The 17,864-nt window shown below is 36.0% G+C and overlaps 2 protein-coding genes and 1 pseudogene across 2 annotated transcripts in view; all 3 read left to right on the top strand.

The window, feature by feature from the left end:
* Positions 1 to 1,184: 1,184 nt before the first annotated feature.
* Positions 1,185 to 4,219, top strand: LOC115952331 (cytochrome P450 81E8-like). Its single transcript, XM_031069491.1, has 2 exons — positions 1,185 to 2,128; positions 3,376 to 4,219. Exons 1-2 carry the CDS (start codon positions 1,670 to 1,672, stop codon positions 4,000 to 4,002), a joined length of 1,086 nt encoding a protein of 361 aa, XP_030925351.1. The 5' UTR covers positions 1,185 to 1,669; the 3' UTR covers positions 4,003 to 4,219.
* A 10,944-nt stretch (positions 4,220 to 15,163) lies between these two features.
* LOC115951652 lies at positions 15,164 to 15,805 on the top strand (annotated as a pseudogene).
* Positions 15,806 to 17,445: 1,640 nt separating this feature from the next.
* LOC115951651 (cytochrome P450 81Q32-like) overlaps positions 17,446 to 17,864 on the top strand; it is a 4,708-nt gene continuing 4,289 nt past the window's right edge. The window contains exon 1 of the mRNA XM_031068816.1: positions 17,446 to 17,463. Within this exon, the coding sequence (XP_030924676.1) occupies positions 17,446 to 17,463 (18 nt within the window). The remainder of the gene's footprint in view (positions 17,464 to 17,864) is intronic.

The following is a 17,864-nucleotide window of genomic DNA, read 5'->3' as shown; positions in this document are numbered from 1 at the left end:
TTTTTGCCACCCTTGAATTTTTGTCATCTATATCATATTATAACAAATAGTTGTGAACAATATAAATTTTCTTTCTTCCTCTATTGGTACTTGCAAGTTAGTTTCTACTTTCCACTAATTTATTTATTTATTTTGTCGCTGAATAAGTTTCTACTAATTACACAAGGTGAAAGGGACATTTTTTTTTTTTTTTTTTTAAGATGAACTAAAGTTTCCATCCCTTTTTTGCGGGTCACATTTAGGTGGGATTATCTGCAGCCGCGCTATCTTCCAAAGAAGTAGTTTAAATGTCCTTCTTGGACTTGACTTTTCACAATTTCCTCCGTTCTTTGCTTTCAATTAATTGGGCCACGTAAATTGTATTCGACAATGTATAGGCTGTGTACACGGTCCCCACACCAACTACTTTTCTTAGAAAACATCATTTCATTAAACAAAGACAGACAGACCAAAAACATTTACTAATTCTTATGAAAAAATCAAAAGCATCATTTACAAAAGCATCCTAATCTGAGGTAAGTGGTATCTTTTTTATATTTAAATTCCAATTAATTCAATTGACTAATCAATAGTGAAAAGGCTTATCTCTTATATACTAAAAACTGTACTATGTAACAAAAAAAAAAAAAAAACCTGTACTAGAAACTCACAATTATTAATTAATTAATAGAATAATATGTAATTATTGTAATATTACTTTTACATTGTCATTCCACTAATACAATTTTTATTATACATCAATTATAATATCTCATTTCAATCATAATGGTAAAATAAAGTAGTGAAATTTTTTATTTTTTGTATTATTTTTTATGGGAATTTTTTATATTACTAAACTTACTACCGAATATTCTAAAAGCATATAAAAAAAATCACCATTTTAATACCAGTGGTGAATCTAATGAAAATGACAAACACCCAATTACAATCTATAATATAAAATAATTTTGGTAAAAATTGAGATTTTTTTTATATGGTACTAAAAAAAACTCATACTTGTTACTATACTATAAAAGAAAAGAACTTGGTCAAAAAAGGTGTGCGCTTGTAAAAGCCAGTCCACTGAGTATCAACGGAAAGTGAGAGAGGATAAAATATATATATATATATATAGGACCAGGACTTAGTAGTAAGGAGTAGTTAAGCTTAAGTCAAATTCTTGCCAAATTGCAGCCCCATTTATCCATATAATCTTCCGACAAATTGTCACAAAGCATCATATCAAAAACAACAAACAAACATAGAAGATATGTTGCTATACTCATCCCTCTCTCTTCTTCTCCTCCTTGCAGTAGCTTTCAAGTTCTTGCTCCAAACAAGAACAAAACACAAACATCTCCCACCAAGCCCACCTTCTCTACCAATTCTAGGCCATCTCCATCTCATTAAGAAACCATTCCATCGTACATTCCACCGCTTTTAACAAAAATATGGTAACATCTTCTCTCTAAAATTTGGGTCCCAATTCGTGGTCATTGTATCATCCCCATCTGCAGTTGAAGAATGCTTTACCAAGAACGACATCATTTTAGCCAACCGTCCTCGCTTCCTAGCCACCAAGCACATTGGCTACAACCACACCACCGTGGCAGCAGCTTCTTATGGAGACCATTGGCGCAACCTTCGCCGCATCAGTGCCTTAGAAATCTTCTCAACAAATCGTCTTAACATGTTTCTAGGAATCCGAAGAGATGAAGTAAAGCACTTGCTACACAAGTTGTCACGAAACTCGTGCCAAGGTTTTGCTAAGGTAGAATTGAAATCAATGTTCTCAGAGATGACATTTAACATCATAATGAGAATGGTGGCAGGAAAGAGATACTACGGGGAGGACGTGAAAGACGAAGAAGAAGCAAGGAAATTCAGGGGGATAATGAAAGAGCTAGCAGGGTTAGGAGGGGCCTCAAATCCACAAGAGTTTGTGCCCTTGTTGCGGTGGATTGATCATGGGGGTTTGGAGAAAAGATTGATGAAACTGGCCAACAAGACAGATGCATTCTTGCAAGGTCTTATTGATGAGAAGAGGAGTAAGGAAGAGAAGGGGAATACTATGATTGATCATCTGCTTTCTTTGCAAAAATCACAGCCTGAATACTACACGGATCAAATTATCAAAGGGCTTATACTGGTATGTGTAGGTCATTTCTCTTTACTTCTTCTTCTTCTTCTTCTTTTGGTTGGAACTTGGAACTAGATGCTAATTAAAAAGCTGATAACATCAATACTCAAGATTGTTAAAGACGATGAAAATATATATTGGAAATTCGGTAATCAAATAACCAAATCTGACCCAGTTGTTTATTTGACAAGTTAGAATAAAACGTTTATAACAAATTTATTAACATGAATTTGAAGTCAACTGCAAGTCAACCATGTAGTCTTGATTTCTAAGTAGGAAGTTGTTTATGTAATTATATTCTTCTCACAATTTCTGTATTTTTGCAAGGTTGAGACTTGAGACTCTAATTTTATATATAACAGTATAGGGAGTTATAAGTCATTTACAAAATAAAATTTTGTGTTACTCATTAATCTTTAATCATATCATATTAATTATTTTATTTTTTATTGTTCTTTTTCACAAATGTAAATTTTGATTTTTACCATCTAGAGGTAAGCTAAAGTCGGGGTAAGTCTCTTGTCCAGTGCTCTTCCACACGCACCAGACGAAACACCAGGCCAATACCTATTACCCTACTTGTGCTATCTAGCATGACTATCTATTGCATTGGAGCCTACTTGATTGTGTTGATGACTCGATAGTGATGTAGAAATTTAGAAAGAACCCCAACAATATCTCAACCTTTTGATTCAGTGATATTTTATTAGGATATCCTTTGTCAAAATACCAGTAATCAATTTGTAAAAATAAATATTAGCTATCAATCCATTTTTACTTTAAAATTCTTAGCGTGATTTTATGAATCTCTATAATAAATATTAGCTATCAATAAAATTTTTGGTGTGATTTTACATCTCGAAGTTTCAGAATTTAGAATTTATATCCTAAAGTTGAAGAGTATTTGGATTTTACACCCTGATGTTTCAAATTTTGGATTTTACACCCTAAAGTTTAGAGGTGTTTGAATTTTACATCCTAAATTCTAAAATTTTAGGGTATAAAATCCAAACACCTGCAAACTTTAAGGAGTAAAATCCAAACACCCCTAAAATTTAAAGGGTAAAATCCAAATTTTGAAACGTTAGGATGTAAAATCCAAACGCTCCCAAATTTTAGAAGGTAAAATCCAAATTTTGAAATTTCAAAGTGTAAAATCTAAATACACCCAAATTTTAGGAGTGTAATTTGCAATTTTTCCCTACTTTTAAATTCTTGTTGTGATTTTAAGTACTTATTGAATGTAAAATAAGCAGGTCTTGTTAGTTGCTGGGACTGACACATCGGCAGTGACATTAGAGTGGGCAATGTCCAATTTGCTCAATCATTCTCAAGTGTTGAAGAAGGCTAGAGCTGAGTTGGATAATCAAATTGGACAAGAAAAATTAATCAATGAACTAGATATCTCTAAATTGCACTATCTACAAAATATAATCTTGGAGACTCTTAGATTGTATCCTGCAGGCCCATTGCTTTTACCCCACATGTCCTCTGAAGATTGTACCATTGGAGGACATGATATTCCACGTGAGACAATGTTATTGGTAAATGCATGGGCCATACATAGAGACCCTAATATATGGGATGATGCAACTAGTTTTAAGCCTGAGAGATTTGAAAGTGGAGAGAGTAATGCAAACAAGTTAATGCCATTTGGACTGGGAAGGAGGGCTTGTCCCGGGGCAGGCCTTGCCCAATGTACAATGGGTCTAACATTGGGGTCATTAATTCAATGCTTTGAGTGGGAAAGGATTAGTAAAGAAGAAGTTGACATGGTTGAAGGTAATGGACTCACCATGCCCAAAGCTGTTGCATTAGAAGCCATGTGCAGAGCACGCCCGATTATAGCTAAGGTTCTTTCTATGTCTGAGGATGAGTTTTGAACAATGTTCTTGAGGTTTGCAAGAACAGCCTAGCTATATTTGCAGAGATTACTTTAATATTAGTTACTTAGTAAACGTTATTGTAACAAGTATATTGCTAGCTAGTATTTATATTGTATTATTGTATTCCTACATTTATAACTTTTTTCTCTTTTTAGCTTTCCCTATATAATAATTTGTATTAACTTTATAGTTTATAGGCATAAGGAATAAGAAAGGTTTTGGAAGATTAGCATATTTGCTTTCCTACTATTTTATGTGACATTATGGTTTACAGTTGTTAATTTAATAAAGTATTTGTGGGTACACGACTCACACTAAGCAGTTATTGTCCGCTTTGGGGAGCCAGTCCCTCACGGTTTTGTCACGAAGGGGTGGGAGCCGAGGAGTATTGCCATGAAGTGATTTACACCTAGGCTCACCCAAGTCCCACATCGCCTAAGTAACCCTCCCACTCATGGTTTATAAGCTTCTGGAGCAACCATGAGTGTACCACTACTACGCATGATCATGCGGAGTAGTGGTACACTCATGGTTGCTCCAGAAGCTTATAAACCATGAGTGGGAGGGTTACTTAGGCGATGTGGGACTTGGGTGAGCCTAGGTGTAAATCACTTCATGGCAATACTCCTCGGCTCCCACCCCTTCGTGACAAAACCGTGAGGGACTGGCTCCCCAAAGCGGACAATAACTGCTTAGTGTGAGTCGTGTACCCACAGTATTCAAATAAAAAAATTTGGGAAATGATGTCATTTGATTGATTTTTTATGGGATACTAGTTAGGGCTTGTATGTGCTTGTCGTGCAATAAGAGTAGTGATTAAAGTCAATTCTAAATTTTATTTATATCACAAAACAAAGATATAAATCATTTGATTTTTTAAAGTACATAGAGATTTACATTAATCAAAAGAGACACTAATTTTAAGAATTTTGATAATTATGTCATAAATAGTTAATCTTATTCATATAAGAATTTTGATTAGACACAAAGTTAGGGTAGCTATTTAATATATAAATATCTATTTTACTATGATAGTTTTTTAGTACCTATTTGCTAAAGGTAATATATCAACTCAATAAAAACTTCTAAGAATGATAAAAAATATTATCATCTTTCAACAATAAGCAATTGAGTTTTGCTAAGAAAAAAAAAAAAAAAAAAAAAGATAACAAAATGCATGTGTCATCGAATCTTCCATTAGATAATATATAAGTCTCAAAAATTTAAACCTAGAAAATTAATGTTCTTTAGATAACAAACAAAACACCTTATATTATCATTCCAACTTTCCAAGCATTACTACTGTGGGGCCCAATAATTTAAGGGTCAAGCCCAATTGCTCCTGGAAAATCCGAAGGCCCAATCCGAGGAGAGCTGTGGCTCAAGCTCTACAATACAGAGCACAAAACAATTTTTGGGAGGCAGCTGAGGACGGTTCAGTTCTCGGCAGATCCTGAATCCCGCTGGAATAAAGGGGTAAAACTGGTATAGGGACGAATTTGTAAGGAGATCCAAAATATCTTGGGGAAGTTATCCTTACTACCCTTCCAGATAAGACCCAACACATGACAGAGCCGTACTCTGCAGCCTTATCAACCATACCCAACAATTCTGGGATTAGACTGATGGAACAAATATCAGTCTTGTATAGATTGACCCTACACGTGGACGAAGGACAATCAACACGGACGAGTATAAAAGAAGAAAGTAAGTAAATCTAAGGGGAGGATCCCATCCCACCTCCGAAAAAGAAAGATCACATGGGGGAGAACATCTCAACAACACCGGACTTCACTGAAGAAAGTCCGTCGTTGGATAAACGAGGTAAGGCCTTAATGGTCCTCGGATCAACTCCGAGGAGTCCCATCCCATAGGGTGCGACGTCTTAGGGCTTAAATGTTCAAGCCCAACTCCTTTTTTCTACATGAATTCCTCTAAAACCAAGATCGGGCACCGCCCCGTGACCAGCGGCTAGCTTTTCAAGCCCACTCTCTACAAATCATATTGTGAGGGATCTTTCATGCGCAAGCCCAACATCCTTATTGGGCCGCCAGAGAATTGTGTCCTTACAATTGGCGCCGTCTGTGGGAAAGCTTGCGTGTTGGCGCAGGTGGCGGTGGAATCAACTCATTGGCAAGCGGAAATTTCTGGGATCTCCTCCGTCTCCGGCGACATATAGTTGTCGCTCCGACGAAAACTTCTGCTAGGGGCTACGCCTCGCAGTACTAAGGGCGCGGGCATCTCTAGGGGCTTCCAGCCTCGAGCCAACTTTCCCCGCCCTGGTGTAGGGGCTTATAGTCGAAAAAATAAATCAAGTAAACAAAAAAGAAAATCTCATAAGTTTTGGACAGAACCAAGGCCTTGCATGGTCCTCGGACTCAAGCCTATGGGGAAACCAAGTACAAAAAAGAAAATCTCATAAGTTTTGGACAGAACCAAGGCCTTGCATGGTCCTCGGACTTAAGCCTATGGGGAAACCAAGTACAAAAAAGAAAATCTCATAAGTTTTGGACAGAACCAAGGCCTTGCATGGTCCTCGGACTCAAGCCTATGGGGAAACCAAGTACAAAAAAGAAAATCTCATAAGTTTTGGACAGAACCAAGGCCTTGTATGGTCCTCGGACTCAAGCCTATGGGGAAACCAAGTACATAAAAAGATCACAAGTTTTGGACAGAACCAAGGCCTTGCATGGTCCTCGGACTCAAGCCTATGGGGAAACCAAGTACATAAAAGATCATAAGTTTTGGACAGAACCAAGGCCTTGCATGGTCCTCGGACTCAAACCTATGGGGAAACCAAGTACATAAAAGATCATAAGTTTTGGACAGAACCAAGGCCTTGCATGGTCCACGGACTCAAGCCTATGGGGAAACCAAGTACATAAAAGATCATAAGTTTTGGACAGAACCAAGGCCTTGCATGGTCCTCGGACTCAAGCCTATGGGGAAACCAAGTACAAAAAAGATCATAAGTTTTGGACAGAACCAAGGCCCTCGGACTCAATCCTATGGGGAAACCAAGTACAAAAAAGAAAATCTCATAAGTTTTGGACAGAACCAAGATGGTCCACGGACTCAAGCCTATGAGGAAACCAAGTACATAAAAGATCATAAGTTTTGGACAGAACCAAGGCCTTGCATGGTCCTCGGACTCAAGCCTATGGGGAAACCAAGTACATAAAAGATCATAAGTTTTGGACAGAACCAAGGCCTTGCATGGTCCACGGACTCAAGCCTATGGGGAAACCAAGTACATAAAAGATCATAAGTTTTGGACAGAACCAAGGCCTTGCATGGTCCACGGACTCAAGCCTATGGGGAAACCAAGTACATAAAAGATCATAAGTTTTGGACAGAACCAAGGCCTTGCATGGTCCACGGACTCAAGCCTATGGGGAAACCAAGTACATAAAAGATCATAAGTTTTGGACAGAACCAAGGCCTTGCATGGTCCACGGACTCAAGCCTATGGGGAAACCAAGTACATAAAAGATCATAAGTTTTGGACAGAACCAAGGCCTTGCATGGTCCTCGGACTCAAGCCTATGGGGAAACCAAGTACATAAAAAGATCACAAGTTTTGGACAGAACCAAGGCCTTGCATGGTCCACGGACTCAAGCCTATGGGGAAACCAACTAAAAAAAAAAAAAAAGAAACTACTATGGCATATAAACCTCAAAATCCATCCGAAGAGAACTTCTCGTTAACAGTTGGGTCAATCCTTTAACTGCACGGGTTCCCCGGTCTACCCTCAGATCCCCAATGCCAAAGGGGCTGATACGATACGGCACAGTATGTTACCCCAAGGGCACGATCCAAGTCCATCGCTGCTCGGCTGCTCTCTCGGATATTCGTCTAGCGTGCATCACGCAGCGCTCAGCAGCTATCTCGGTTAGTTCCATGAATTCAATCTATTGAGGATTACCATTATTATACTTGATAATATTTGCGAGTTTAAACTAATAAGGGTTTGTATTAAAGTGTTCTTCCGCCCAGAATATTGTTAAAGGCAGGCTTAGACTTAATATTCAGACCCAAAGTGGTTATTGTAAAAAAAGGTATGTATAAAGAAATAAACACATCTTTTATTAAGACAAAAGAACAATACAGTGTACAATAAAAGCTGAAACCAGCTTACATTAGAGTTAACTGCGTAAGCAAAAGAAAAGTACAAAAGAGTGAAGATGATGCCGAGGAGATATCTCAGAGGAGAGGTTGGCTACTGTTCCAAGATGTCGTCTAAGGAAACTATTCCTCGACGCTTCTACATGCCCATAACTCAGGCAGCCAAAGAACCTGACCTCAGGCTAACACCATCTACAGAAAAGATGCAGGGAGCCGGAAGTTGGGAAGCCCCCGCAGAAATTTGCCTGCTACAAGGCAGACGGCGCTGATGGCGGAAATTCCTTCTTCGGGCATACCAAAAATCTGGCATGACCAGAACCTGCTTCGGATTTTGACTAAAAGAGGGAGAAACATCCTTTCCCCTCTCTCGAACTGAAATATTCTCTTGAGTCTACGCCTCCTTGGCCCGTACCTCACTATCTGGAGTCTCAGGAAGACACGGCGCTTTCGTGGCGGAGAGAGCTCATTTGCCCCAATCCTCGCCTCAAACATGATGTACTAAGAGAGGAGACTAAAGAATTCGTGCGAAGGTAAAGCAACTTTCTCTCCTATTTATTTAAAAGATGAGGTGATGGCATTTAATTCACGCAGCGTCCCAAGGAACGCTACGGGCAAAATGTCTCCGGCTCGATTTCCAATGCCGTCTGCAACCCTGAGATTAAAGGAGCCTCGTAAAGGCGCACCTCGAATACTGGGACGCCAAAAAGTATCGCGTGACCAAAGACTACGGAAATGCCTCTAAATCTGTGGGCCTAATAAATTCGCGGCCCAGGCCCGTTTTGCATGGAAGCCCACGGACTATGGCCCACACCAAGGAATAACCGTTACCGAGGACAACTTCCTACTCGGCAACTTATGAGACACCTGAGGAAAGACAGGTGCAAAAAGAAAAAGGGAGGGCATAAAGTTTTGGACAGAACCAAGGCCTTGTATGGTCCTCAGACTCAAGCCTATGGGGAAACCAAGTACAAAAAATTATTATTATTACAAGTTTTGGACAGAACCAAGGCCTTGTATGGTCCTCGGACTTAAGCCTATGGGGAAACCAAGTACAAAAAATTATTATTATTACAAGTTTTGGACAGAACCAAGGCCTTGTATGGTCCTCGGACTCAAGCCTATGGGGAAACCAAGTACAAATTATTATTATTACAAGTTTTGGACAGAACCAAGGCCTTGTATGGTCCTCGGACTCAAGCCTATGGGGAAACCAAGTACAAAAAATTATTATTATTACAAGTTTTGGACAGAACCAAGGCCTTGTATGGTCCTCGGACTCAAGCCTATGGGGAAACCAAGTACAAATTATTATTATTACAAGTTTTGGACAGAACCAAGGCCTTGTATGGTCCTCGAACTCAAGCCTATGGGGAAACCAAGTACAAAAAATTATTATTATTACAAGTTTTGGACAGAACCAAGGCCTTGTATGGTCCTCGGACTCAAACCTATGGGGAAACCAAGTACAAAAAATTATTATTACAAGTTTTGGACAGAACCGAGGCCTTGTATGGTCCTCGGACCCAAGCCAAGGGGGTAAGTATTACTTTTTATTGGTCTGCCTTATTATGCCAAGCACTTCCATTAAAGTTATGGCAACATCTTTTTATTATTAAGTATTTTGGTCTTAGTCGTCATTGATTTAGATGCTATATTATTGTGCCGAGCGGCGCTTACAAATTTATAAAACAGAGACAAAACATGCAAAATGAAATAGAAACAACTTTTATTAATATGAAAAATCATTACAATGTACAAAAAGGGGCTTCAACAAGCCTATACAAAGAGGGGCTGCCGAAGCAGCACTAACATCCACAGTACAGATAAGCAAACGGTCAAGCGCCTTTTAAACTTGTCTTCAAAGTCTCTCCAATCTCTGTCTCACTGTTGCTCATACCAAGAGAAGAACTCACTTCAAAAAAAAAAAAAAAGAACGAAGAAGAAGGAAATAGTAAGGAAGAAATCAATGAAGAAGATGGAGGACATGAGTAGGAGAAGGAGGAGAAGAAGAGGGGGAGAAATGAAAGGACAAAGAGAGGAGCAAAAGAGGGAGAAGGACAGCACCAGGGCGGAACTGGTGCTGGGAAGACTATAAGAGGAAGACGGAGGAGGGCACCAGTGAGCAAAGAGAGGGTGAAGCAGAAGCACTTCGCCCCTGCCTCAGCCCTGACTCCTAACACACTGGTGCCATGTTAGGTACGCTCGTGAAGAGCCGAGTGGTGCTGATATTGGGTGTTCTCGACTCAGTCACGCCGAGAATTCGACATGACGAGCCCCTGCTTCGGATTTTGGCTGAAAGAGAGGCGGGACAGATCTTGAGTCTGCGCCACCCTTGCCCCGATCGAGCCATTTCAAGCTTTATCGGAACATGGTGTTTTGAGGAGGGGCATGGTTCCTTCATCGTTCGTTATGGTAGGCGTGTACTGATATGGTGTATAACAAACGGGCTAAGTAGGCGCTAAAGGAGGCTACGGGTTTCAGATCTCAGAAGGAAGGAGAGGAGTCTGCACAAAAGTGATGGCCTCCTGCTTGCCTTCTTATAGGAAGGGCAAAACGGAGGGTATTAAATGCATTCAAGTTTCCCAAAGGAATCTGAAGAAAAAAGAGGCGTCCGTTCCATTTCCCTACCTTATCAGATGAGCCGCCAGACATAAATGAACCTCGTAAAAAGGATTCATTAAGGGCGCGTCTGGGACAGCCAAGCGGCAGGAGTAGATCACGAGCAGATTAAACGGAATCTCTTGAAAACCGGCTAACTTCCTGGATAGGTGGAAAACCGCTCACATAAATGCGGGGTTGAACTAAACAAGCCATATTAAGGGCCCGGGTTTGCCAAAACTCTCCTTTCCAACCCGGAAGTCGGATAGAAGGGTTTTGAGGGGCTATTGTGGGGCCCAATAATTTAAGGGCCAAGCCCAATTGCTCCTGGAAAATCCGAAGGCCCAATCCGAGGAGAGCTGTGGCCCAAGCTCTACAATACAGAGCACAAAACAATTTTTGGGAGGCAGCCGAGGACGGTTCAGTCCTCGGCAGATCCTGAATCCCACCGGAATAAAGGGGTAAAACTGGTATAGGGACAAATTTGTAAGGAGATCCAAAATATCTTGGGGAAGTTATCCTTACTACCCTTCCAGATAAGACCTAACACATGACAGAGCCGTACTCTGCAGCCTTATCAACCATACCCAACAATTCTGGGATTAGACTGATGGGACAAATATCAGTCTTGTATAGATTGACCCTACACGTGGACGAAGGACAATCAACACGGACGAGTATAAAAGAAGAAAGTAAGTAAATCTAAGGGGAGGATCCCATCCCACCTCCGAAAAAGAAAGATCACATGGGGGAGAACATCTCAACAACACCGGACTTCACTGAAGAAAGTCCGTCGTTGGATAAGCGAGGTAAGGCCTCAATGGTCCTCGGATCAACTCCGAGGAGTCCCATCCCATAGGGTGCGACGTCTTAGGGCTTAAATGTTCAAGCCCAACTCCTTTTTTCTACATGAATTCCTCTAAAACCAAAATCGGGCACCGCCCCGTGACCAGCGGCTAGCTTTTCAAGCCCACTCTCTACAAATCATATTGTGAGGGATCTTTCATGCGCAAGCCCAACATCCTTATTGGGCCGCCAGAGAATTGTGTCCTTACAACTACCATATCTAAAACTCAAAATACGTGAAGAAAACTTTTGGAATGTTAAAATTTAGTAGGAGTATTTTAGACATTATACAATAAAATATTTTAAAAATCATAAGCTTTCATTAGGGTTTAACTGAGAGAATCACAATATGATATATTTGCTCTTTTCCAAAATATTAAGGGAAAATTTGCTTGATTTCAAAATTAAAGGAGGAATTGTTAACTACCCTAAACATAAAGGATGAAAAGTGTTTTTATCATAAGTTTTTTCTTTCTTCTTTTTATTTTTTTATTTTTTTATTTTTTTGTAAAACTATGTATTTTTACTTAAAATTGTGCGTAAAGAAAAAAAAAATACAAAAAGTCAATCAAAGAAAATTGTATGTGAAACAGTGAATTTTGACTCAACGATGTTGACTAAACCAAAAAAAAAAAAAAAAAATTATAGAAACACAACCAAATGGCACAACATTTTCATAATACATTTATAATTTTGTAATATTTTGTTTTGACTTGTAAAGAATTGATAGCTCAACAATTTTGAAAAAATTATGATGACAACAAGATGTCTTAAAGTTTTTTCTTGTGATGAAAAAATTGATAACTCAGTTTTTTCTTTCTTTATTCTTTTTTTTAATCTTTTTTGTTTTTTTTTTTTTTTCTTTTCTTATAATTTTCATTCATTTTTTTTTTCATCTTCTTTTGGCTTGTTCTTTAAAAAAAAATAAAAATAATAATTGTGTTGTTCTCTTTTTTAAAATTAAAAAAAAAAAAAAATCGTGTCCATACACAATTTTCAAATAAAAAAATGTGTTACTTTTGTTTTATTTAATAGGGATATAATTATAAATTTATACCAAATTCATTTCCCACCAAACAAATGAGTTTTCTATCCTCCCAACCAAACACAAAGGAGAGAACATTTTTCTATTCATTCCTCATTTTCTATCCTCCCATTTTTCCACTCCTCCAACTATACAGACCCTAAAGCTTTTTAACATTAGGTAGCTTTGTTTAATTTTTTATGTTGTCATGTTTACATGATTAGAGTATAATAGTGGTACGTTTGAATACTCAATGTAAATAATAATATCTTACAAATGGAATTTTATTATGATATTTAGATATTATATCTAGAAATTAATTAATTATATATATTAATAATGAATATAATATCTTGTGCACTGCACGAGGTATACACTAGTTTAATAATCATGTTAAAACCCTTAATCCTATCACGACTTGTTTATTAAGTAGGTTGATATGATAGTATGATACTACCCACTTAATATGTTTAATAATTAGTTCATGTTGGGTTCACATAGACACTACTCATTTCAACTCATTTAATAAATATATTGTTAACTATTTACTTCAACCCACTAAAATAATATGACCCAAAATATTTAGCATATTTTTAAATTTGCAAGCACATAAATTCTTCATAAATTCTATTTCATAATAATATTATCAATTAAATACTAATAGTATATAATATAAAAGTTCTTATTTTTAAATCAACGAAGTACCACCCAAATTTGAATATACACTAAGAATAACAACATGAAATGAGAGTATTTCATAGAGGCCAATAGTACATAGCAAAGAAGAACATGTCAAGACAAAAGCTCATAATGAAAACAAAGGGGATGTTTATTAAGTATTGAACAAACGATACAAATAATTGACTTCAATTCTACATAGCAAAATGGGCAAATGATACAAACAATTGTCTTCAATTCTACATAAAAAATAAAATAAAATAAAATAAAGGGGAAGATTGTACTTCAAAACACATCTTTTGAGTTCAAACTTCAACTAAAACGTTAAAGTTCAAAACAATTTTAGTAAGTCATGTTTCACAGTTTTTGAACCATTATAATTTTCTAAGTAATCTTGAAATAATTCAGTAGAAAAAAAAATATGTACCCTTAAAATGACTAATTTAAAATACTTTCTTCAAAACAAAATTAGTATAATTTGACAAAATTTCCGCTATATGTAATTTTATTCATTTTTTTAATATATAAATAAATTATGACTCTTTTTTCATATAGACTTCACAATTTGGTTTGTTTCTCACCCAAAAAAAAAAAAAAATCACAATTTGGTTGGACTCATGAAAAACTGAATCTCCCCAGAGACCGAACTTCTTTTAGACCTACGGTCATGGCCATCCTAGCTCTTGAGCTTTTCTTGAAGTACATATGGTTAAATTTTATTTTTATATTGTATATATTTAGTTAAAATTTGAACTTTAGAAATCCAAGAATTGCACCTAGTTTTCATTCAAAATTAAACTCGCTCAAAAAGACTCCAAAACATGAAAATAACCCCACACCTATAGCTCCCTTAAAAAAAATAAATAAATAAAGAGAGACATTTTGGTTAATTAATACATACCTGAATTTCAAGTGCTGCTACCGTGTTGAGGTAAACTCGTACATGGACCAACGGTATCTTGAGGTCCTCCATGCTATCCTCTTTTGTTTACTCTCACTCTCTGAAATTAATTAAGGATAAAGAAAAAAAATATTGGATCAATATTATTAATGATTATTCTTTCTTAACTACAAAGTGCTTAAATTTTAATATTAAAAAAAAAAAAAAAAATCTCCCCTCATTTCCTTTTCTTTACTTTTTTATTAATTAATATCTGATATGAGAAATAAAATTTAAAAATAAAGAAAGTGGATGTTAATTATGTCTATATATTTGGGTTTTGATATCAGTAAGAGAAAGGGAAGCAAATTATTTTTAAAAAACTATCTATTTGTTTTTGTAGGTTTGATGAGTATAATATAATAAGCAAGCTTGTTTAAATTGAGTCGAATTGAGAGAAATATTTTGATGTCAAATTGATTGGTCTTTGCATTTTCTCAAAGTTATATTTTTATGTTATCAACGGTCCTTAATTTATAATATTTTCTCTACTTTTTTTCTCAAAATATTTTTTAGTGAAATTATAATTTATAAATATGGAGAGATTAAATAAAATGTGAATGATAGGAGAAGAATAAGGTGGATGAAAAGAAGAAACATATTAGAAATATTGTGTAAACGTAGAATACATATTAGGTTAATGTAAAAAATTTATATGACTTCTATAAGACCAACTATGCTCGATGGCATTTTGGACTGTTAAAAGAAAATATATTAATAAAATGATCTTAAATGTAATAAAAAATGTTAAGTTAGCTAAATACTATCAGAACTATAAAAATAAACAAACAAATAAATCTAGCTAAGTAATAATATAAGGAAATCAAAATATGGGTGATCCCTATTGATGAAAAGATGGGGAGAGTTACTTGAGATGGTTTAATCAAGTTTGGAATATATAGGGATCACCCATTTTTAATATTACCAATAATAAATCCATTTTTTAATGTATATTGGACAGGTTTTGATACTTGCTGGGACTGACACATCATCAGCGACATTAGAATGGGCAATGGCCAATCTTCTCAACCATCCAAATGTATTGAAGAAGATTACAGTTGAATTAGACAACCAAATTGGAGAAGACAAATTGAACGATGAATCGGACATCTCTAAATTATCCTATCTTCAAAGTATTATCTTAGAGACCCTTCGATTGTATCCAACAGTCCCATTGCTCCTACCTCACATGTCTTCAGATGATTGTACCATCCAAGGATATGATGTACCACATAACACAATCTTATTGGTTAATGCATGGGCCATTCATAGAGACCCTAATGTGTGGGATGATGCAACTAGTTTTAAGCCTGAAAGGTTTGAAACTAACAAGGCTGACGCATACAAGTTAATGCTATTTGGACTAGGGAGGAGATCTTGTCCTGGGGCAGGCCTTGCACAATGAACTGTGAGTTTAACTTTGGGATCATTGATTCAATGTTTTGAGTGGGAGAGGCTGGGTGAGAAAGCGATTAACATGGTTGAAAGTGACGGGACAACTATGCCCAAAGCCATAGCATTGGAGGCCAACTTTAAAGTGCGCCCCGTTATGAATAAGGTTCTTTCTAAGTTTGTGGATAATGTTTAAACATAAGTTTTAAAAAACTTAATTATATTTTCAAAGAATGTTTTAGTATTAATTATCAATTATAATAAGTACACTGGTAGTAGTCCATTATAGTATTGTTGTATTCATGTATATTTGTATCTTTTTCTTTTTTGTTGTCTTGCACTTGATAATAATTCGTTTCAATTTCGAAGGTTGTTTAAGAAATAAGAAAGAATTTGAGTTACTTCAAATTTCCTTTCCAAGTTTATACATTTGAAATTGGGGTTTATATTTAGGGAATCATGAATTTGGAGGGAACCAAGAGAATTCTTACACGCTCAATTTTGCATGTGCAAAGCCACCTAGCTAGCAACAATTATCTTATGAAGTGGACATAGGAGATACTTTTTTCCTAACTAGAGCATTGGCAACAAAGAAATATCATTTATAAGTTGTTGACTTATCTATGAGCCTAGGGAGATTGACAAAAACTTAAGGCTTGTTTGGTAATGTTGTTCTAGTAACATTGTTTGTAATTTTTTGGAAAAACGTGTGGGTGAAAAAGTGTGTGGAAATATGTGTAATATTTTTTTAAAAATTAAAAACTATTGTTTAAGTTGTGGTACCAAACATCCCCTTAGTTGTGCTATATTAAAAAGGTATTGTCCTTATAAAATAGAATTTTAAATGACGAATCATATTTTAAACATAAATTAGCCAAAAATCATATCATTCTTTTACACATTACATATAGATTTACTTGTTACACATAGTTGAGTGTTTTTGATAGGTAGATAGGGGAAGTATTGTGGTCAAAACCTAAATATAGGAGACCACAAAAGATTTTATTACAACAGAGTTATTACTTAAACTATTACACAAAATTGAGTTAATTATTTATGTTTTGGTTTTTCTTTTATTAGATAGATAATGGGGGAGGGACGAAGTGAGGTTTATGCCACACATATAGGACATGCCATAAAGGATGCAATTATTACTAAACTATCACTTAAACCTTAATTATAGCTAATTGTTAGAAAACCTCCCTAGTCTCTATCTTCTTCTTTTTTGTGTGGATAAGATGCTATTCTTCTAAAAAAAAATGAATGAATTCCATTTTTCATAGAGTATAAAATCTGTCCATTTTCTTTTAATTCTTCTTAGGGTTTTAAACACATATTGGCAAGTTTAGATACTTGTGGGAGCTAACATATCAGCAGTGACATTAGAATGGGTAATGTCTAATTAATTCAATTAATTATCTTGATGTGTTAAATAAGGCTAGATTAGAGTTGAAAAATCAAATTGGACAAGAGAAATTGATAGACAAACCAGATGTCTCTAAATTACACTACCTTCAATGTATCATCTCAAGGACCTTTCAATTGTACCCCGTTGCTCACTTGTCTTCTTATGATTGTACCATTAGAGGATATGATATACCACTTAACACGATATTATTGGTCAACGCATGGACCATACAAAGAGATTCTAAAATGTGGGATGATATTACTAGTTTTAAACCTGAGACGTTTGGTGAGGATGGTCCACATAAATTATTAATGCCTTTTGGATTGAGGAAGAGGGCCTATCCTAGGGCAGGCCTTGTCCAACATACAGAAAACCTAACCTTGGTTTTATTGATTTAGTGCTTTGAGTGGGGAAGGGTCAATAACAAAATGTTGACACGGTTGAAGGTAATGGAACCACCATGCCAAAAGTTTTACCATTGAAAGCCAAATGTAAATCACTCGCCAATCTTTTGTAATGTTCTTTTTGAATCTATGCATGGTGTTTGTAAAAAGTCCTTGAACTTTTAGCAAGTAGCTGAGTTATATTTTCAGAGAATATTTTACCGTTGTAGTACTAATTGTTTGGTAAAAATTTTTATAATAACTAAATTTTTGTATGTATATTCTTTTCGATTTACGTCAGTCATTTTTTTTTTTTTCTTGTACTATATAATAATTTTTATCAAGTTAGAAGTTTTCTTTAAGTAATAAGAAAGAATATCAATAAATGAAATATTTCGTTTACTACTTTTGGATGTTGATTGTTGAATATGGGCTTACGTATATGATATATGGTACAAACAAAC

Source organism: Quercus lobata, chromosome 7 (assembly GCF_001633185.2).
Source record: "Quercus lobata isolate SW786 chromosome 7, ValleyOak3.0 Primary Assembly, whole genome shotgun sequence".
NCBI lineage: Eukaryota > Viridiplantae > Streptophyta > Magnoliopsida > Fagales > Fagaceae > Quercus > Quercus lobata.
The sequence above is the reverse complement of the archived record's forward strand: the minus strand, read 5'-3'. Positions and strand labels throughout refer to the sequence as shown.